At 43.8% G+C, this 6,387-nt stretch overlaps 1 protein-coding gene across 1 annotated transcript in view; it reads right to left on the bottom strand.

The window, feature by feature from the left end:
• Positions 1 to 3,865: 3,865 nt before the first annotated feature.
• Positions 3,866 to 6,387, bottom strand: part of LOC111962245 (transmembrane protein 117) — a 78,908-nt gene continuing 76,386 nt past the window's right edge. Inside the window, exon 8 of the mRNA XM_023985186.3 lies at positions 3,866 to 6,194. Within this exon, the coding sequence (XP_023840954.1) occupies positions 5,515 to 6,194 (680 nt within the window). The 3' untranslated portion in view covers positions 3,866 to 5,514. The remainder of the gene's footprint in view (positions 6,195 to 6,387) is intronic.

Below are 6,387 nucleotides of genomic sequence, written 5' to 3' on the forward strand. Positions count from 1 at the left end.
ACAATGACAGGTAAAACAGATCAGGGCGTGACAGAATGTGAGTGTTTTTTATAGGGCAAGGCAGCTCTAACCAATGTCTTCAATCTCGTCTCATTGATTGAACTCCAGGTTAGCTGACTCCAATTAGCTTTTGGAGAAGTCATTAGCCTAGGGGTTCACATACTTTTTCCAACCTACACTGTGAATGTTTAAATGATGTATTCAATATAGACAAGACAAATACAATAATTTGTGTGTTATTAGTTTAACCACACTATGTTTGTCTATTGTTGTGACCTAGATGAAGATCAGATCAAATTTGGTAACCAATTTATGTAGAAATCCAGGTTTTTCCAAAGGGTTCACATACTTTTTCTTGCCACTATATATGCGTCTACGTGTGTGTGTGTGTGTGTGTGTGTGTGTGTGTGTGTGTGTGTGTGTGTGTGTGTGTGTGTGTGTGTGTGTGTGTGTGTGTGTGTGTGTGTGTGTGTGTGTGTGTGTGTGTGTGTGTGTGTGTGTTGGAGGGGCTGGTAGCACATTGGCAAGGGCACCATCTGGCAGGCTTTGGTCCAGTGACTCCTAGCCGGTGGTGGCTCCTTGCCAGGGGCACAGGGGTAGTGGCACAGCGGGGCAGAGTGGTTGTCCAGCTGGTTCCTAAATGTCCAATTTTCCATGGCGGGGTTAAACCCACCGCAACAGATGTCTCCACCCACAGGGTGGCCACATTACTGCCTGTCTTGTGTTCATTATTCATAGACACTCATGTCATTGGGTTTGGTAAAGGCAGGACAACTAAGGCAGTGGAGCAGCGCAATAGTTTTACATGGAGATCTGTAAACACTGTAGCCTTTGTAAACCATTAGTTTACGACATGCGTGTTAGTTGACATGGACAACTCTCAGGGCATCCGAAGGGTAATGTATTGCAGGTCAGTCATCCGACATTATTGAACCATTTCATAGGTCTAGGACGTACAGTGTAGAATGCTACAGTAGCTTGACTCCTCTCTGTAGGGGACCTGGTTAATATTCTCTGTGTGTCAGAAGGAGCGGCAGAGGCTCAACCTCAACTCTTTAATTATTCATTGGCAAATTTGTTCTTATGTAAATCCAACACAGTGCTGACTCTGCTATGTGTAGCAAATCCACCAATTAGCACTAACATGTCCGGCTCCAGCCTCCATTTAACTAGATATGATATACAGTATGTACTGTAAGGATGTGACTATTTGGCAGATGATTGAGTACACTAAACCTGAAATCACTCATTTTTGATTCTCCCAGCAGGTGTTGTCACTAAGTAGTTACAGTAGTGCCAATATTGCTCAAAGCTATACTAGCTGGGAAACTACCTCTGCCACATAAGTATAAGGTATTCGTTCCACAGTATGCCACCACCATTGCTTAACACAAATCCCTCAGGCCTAGCTGATAAAAATGAACTCTCGCCGCTTCTCCGTTTCAAAGAAAAGGAAGCAAGAAGAAATAAATCGGTGTAATACTTTTTTTGTCTGTAAATCTCTTTTCTGAACAAGTGACTGGATGTAGGCTACTCAGGGACTAGTCTGAGCCTCCCGTCCCACTGTTAAGCATCTGAGGCACAGTAGGAATCAGGCAGGGATAACATCACCCACAGCGGCAGACATAGCTGACAGACTGAAACCGTCTTTAGGCCAGTCAATCTCAGGAGAAACTGTCCCTGGCTCCCACTGATATATTCACAGGAGACTCACTGTTAACACACCTAAAGTTGAACAAAAATGTGTTGGCAGCAATTCCGTGCAAAGTTGGTGACTATTCACCATTTACAGAAGGGCCTACTTTACCCATCGCAGTACAATCTCATTTTGAAAGTACACAACTTGGGCACAGACGTCCCACTTTTCTTACCCCAAACATTACTGAAACTTGCTTTGATGTGTTCCTTCACTTGCTGCATACTCTGAAAAATCAATGTCTCATTTCTCACCGCAGTGGCAGACTGGGAAAGGCTTCAGCGTAAGACCTAGCACTCTAGCAGTAAGACATATGTTTCCCTTATCCAACCATCTACACTGTAGAGTGCCTCGTTGATGGTTTGACTGCCCAGCTTGCCTTTTAGATGCATTATCATACACCTCAGTCCCCCCCAAGGTTTGACAGGGTCTGTATCTTTGGAAACTATACCAGAATACATATATACTCGTGTACAATTAAACCGGTCCTTAGCGAGAAGAAGGCCCATCTAGACCTAATGTCATGCACAGGGCTGTGTTAATGTATGTCTGTGTAGATACTACCATTACAGTATCTCTCATCATACCTTGTGTAGATACAGTACTAGTACTATTATACTAGTACTATTATATTAACTCATATCTTACATGTTACATGTAATTGCGTCACCAGCTGCATGGAGTTGACCTGAGGAGTTGCATGGCAACAGTGTCACTATGCATTATATCGACAGTACTGTATGTAAAATGTAAACTAGTTTCAGCATTGTAACAGATACACAACCTCATTCTACACTATACAATGCCTTTGGAAAGTATTCAGACCACTTGACTTTTTCCACATTTTGTTCCTTTACAGCCTTATACAAAAATGGTTTAAATTGTTTAATATGATATTTACATAAGTATTCAGACCCTTTACTCACTACTTTGTTGAAGCACCTTTGGCAGCGATTACAGTATTGAGTCTTCTTGGGTATGATGCTACAAGCTTGGCACACCTGTATTTGGGGAGTTTCTCCCGTTCTTCTCAAGCTCTGTCAGGTTGGAGGGGAGCGTCGCTGCACAGCTATTTTCAGGTCTCTCCAAATATGTTCGATCGGCTTCAAGTCTGGGCTCTGGCTCGGCCACTCAAGGACATTCAGAGACTTGTCCCGAAGCCACTCCTGTGTTGTGTTGGCTGTGTGCTTAGAGTCATTGTCCTGTTGGAAGGGGAACCTTCACCCCAGTCTGAGGTTCTGAGCACTCTGGAGCAGGTTTTCATTAAGGATCTCTCTGTACTTTTCTCTGTTCATCTCTGCCTCGATCCTGACTAGTCTCCCAGTCCGTACCACTGAAAAAACGCCCCTCAACATGATGCTGCCACCACGCTTCACCGTAGGGATGGTGCCAGGTTTCCTCCAGACGTGACACTTGGCATTCAGGCCAAAGAGTTCAATCTTGGCTTCATCAGACCAGAGAATCTTGTTTCTCATGATCTGAGAGTCTTTAGGTGACTTTTGGCAAACTCCAAGTGGGCCTTCATGTGCCTTTTACTGAGGAGTGGCTTCCGTCTGGCCACTTTACCATAAATGCCTAATTGGTGGAGTGCTGCAGCAGCACTCCACCAATTAGGCATTTATGGTAAAGTGGCCAAGCAACAAGCATTCCGCTACACTCGCATTAACATCTGCTAACCATGTGTATGTGACAAATAAAATTTGATTTGATTTGGTGGAGTGCTGCAGAGACGGTTGTCCTTCTGGAAGGTTCTCCCATCTCCACAGAGGAACTCTAGAGCTCTTTGTCGAGATCAATGTGGAAGAACTTGACCTCAACCTTATCTAACACCTTTGGGATGAATTGGAACGCCGACTGCGAGCCAGGCCTAATCGCCCAACATCGGTGCCCGACCTCACTAATGCTCTTGTGGCTGAATGGAAGCAAGTCCCCACAAAAATGTTCCAACATCTAGTGGAAAGCCTTCCCAGAAGACTGGAGGCTGTTATAGCAGCAAAGGGGGGACTAACTCCATATTAATGCCCATGATTTTGGAATGAAATATTCGACGAGCACTTTTGGTCATGTAGTGTATCTCACATGGATATTCTTTGTCAACCCCACAAAGTATAATTAAGGGCACGTCACATTAGCATGTAGCAAAATGTATTCATTTTATTGATAGCATTATTCAACGGACATTTATTGTAGCCAACATGTTAAAAAGAGATATCCTTTGTTTATTAAAAAACACACAACCACAAGGATGCAAACTATCTGTCAGTTATGCAATACAATACCATGTATAACAGCAGGGGGAACATTCAGTTTCACCCGAAGCACAATACATTACAAATATATCACTAGATTACTTAAAGTGAGATAAACACACTCATTTAGCCATTGCCCCATACATTTAGCAATTTGTTGCCTTGTTGCGAAGCCATATCTCCAAAATGAAATAGGTTGAGCTGTAATGAGGACTCTGACCTGTAAAGTGTAGAAGGGGGATCACTGAACCAAGGACCACCACTTATGTTGACTACATTGACCTCTTCACAGAATTGTCAGCTCTCGCTGTCTCTGACACATACACACGCACAAACTCAGACGCACAACACATTGTTAGAAAACACTTAAATAACAGAGCATTGGCATACAGTAGTTGCACACTTAACGTCTGTGATATAATAACGCTCATAACTCTCATAACTACTAAAAACTCCCATTCTCTTTTGCTTGTCAGCTGTAAGAGGTCACATTCTCTATGTGTTCTCTCAAACCAAACCATACACTGGCTTCGAACCAAGGTCGTACTTGTGGTACATATACTGCTGGGGGATATGATATGGGTAAGGTGCAGCAGTTAGATTTGGTGTACTTCTCTCTCCTTCTATAACAAAAGCACATTTACCCCACCAAGGGCAAATGACCTTTCTGACCTAATTGGCATTACATCTGAGTATAATGACCAGATAAGCGATCATGAGGTGACTTTTGAATGTTATTTGAAAATAGCTTATGCCTTTTATCTTGCATTTGATAATACAACCAGAAAATTAAGAGGTGGTCATAGTATTATCATCATCATAACGATGTTTAGCAATCAAGTCATTTCTATGACGACAAGAGAAGAGGCACGTGAAAATGGGATATGTAAGAATTATCAAGATAACACATTCATTCAAAAACCTGTGATAAAGTCTGAAAGGGTAAACATTGTCCAACATTGTGAAGTGGAACATTGAAATAAACAAGACAGACACACATTATCAGACATCTTCTGTTTTGCTGCCTATGGTATAGACTATGTTGCTGTCCTTTAGTGGACGTGGGTTATCAAGGCACCTCTTCAACTGTAATACTCTAGTTGTACAATATAAACTAGCCATGACCATTGTGTCATACATCGACTGTAGAAATAGTTCCCCACATAGGCACCAAAATATGTCACGATAAGAGAAAACATCTTGATATTATAAAAACGGCAAATCTAGCTAGAGCACCATGTTGACAATATAACTTTGCAGTGAGGGAGGTTAAAATAAGCTGTTTGTCATTGTGTTGGTGTCAGCTTAGAGGTTTTACAATTCAAATAAATAATCATAATAAAAAGTCATCAGGGATATCACAGTAGCAAAACAAAGTGGCCATTGTAGCTACATCTTCCTGCTCCAGGAATACTCAATCAGTGTTGGGTTCAAAATCTACTCAGACTGAAAAAGATCTAGACTGAAAATGAGTTTCAGTTTGGTCTCTCTCCTGTGTCTCCTCTCCTCCCTCCAGGCTGTGTGTCTGTCAGTAGAAGTATAGCAGTACTTCCCCTCAGGGCAGTAAGGTCAGGGCGGTGACAGTTTGCCGACATCAAAGGAAACCGCCGGCTCTCTCGGCTCCGCGCCTTTGATGACAATGCTGGGATGCGTCTCCTGGCTCTCCATGGAAACAGGCGAAGTGGAGTTGGTGGAGGTGGCAGAGTGCAGAGAAAAGTGATGCCCGTCCACCGACAGTAGCATGGGGGTTCCGGAACGTTTGAGCGCCTCGCTCATAGAGATGTGCACCTCCTCTGGCGTGAGTCCCATGTCCTTACTATACTCAGACGGAGACTTCCTCTTGATCCTCTCGTACGTCTTGTCCACCTGGCCCTCCGGGAAGGTCTCGCTGTCCTGGAAACGTCCCAGCAGCCAGATGAAGAAGCCGAAGAGGACAAAGGCAGCCAGGCTGGGGATGAAGGCCAGGCACTTGACTTCCAGGCTGGCACCCACGTAGCGGCTATGCAGGAACATGTCGCGATGCACGTACGAGCGGTTGGTCAGCGGGTCCACGTGGCTGGAGCGCCACTTGTAGGTGAGCGTGCTGCGGTTGAAGTCGCCCAGCGTGTGGGGCTCCTCCACAGTGAAGATCTTCTCCCCTGGACCAACGTACTGGCCGTACTCGTAGGGCTTGTAGAAGATCTGGTTCTTCCACATGTTCAGGTCCAGGATTAACACCAGGAAGATGATYCCGTAGTTGAACCACTTACCTGCAGGGACAAACAATATGGAGAGCAGTTAGGGTCATTTCTAGATGTCAAAAATCCAGTTTTATTGTATTTATTGTGCCCAAGCTGACGTTGACATGCTCTTTAATTCACTGATTTCTGTACTGTTGGGACAAATTGTAAAGCTTTTAAGAATCAAATGCATTTAAGGTAATCAATTGACAAAACACAGGCA

This window comes from Salvelinus sp. IW2-2015, linkage group LG4q.1:29, assembly GCF_002910315.2.
Source record: "Salvelinus sp. IW2-2015 linkage group LG4q.1:29, ASM291031v2, whole genome shotgun sequence".
In the NCBI taxonomy this organism is placed as follows: domain Eukaryota; kingdom Metazoa; phylum Chordata; class Actinopteri; order Salmoniformes; family Salmonidae; genus Salvelinus; species Salvelinus sp. IW2-2015.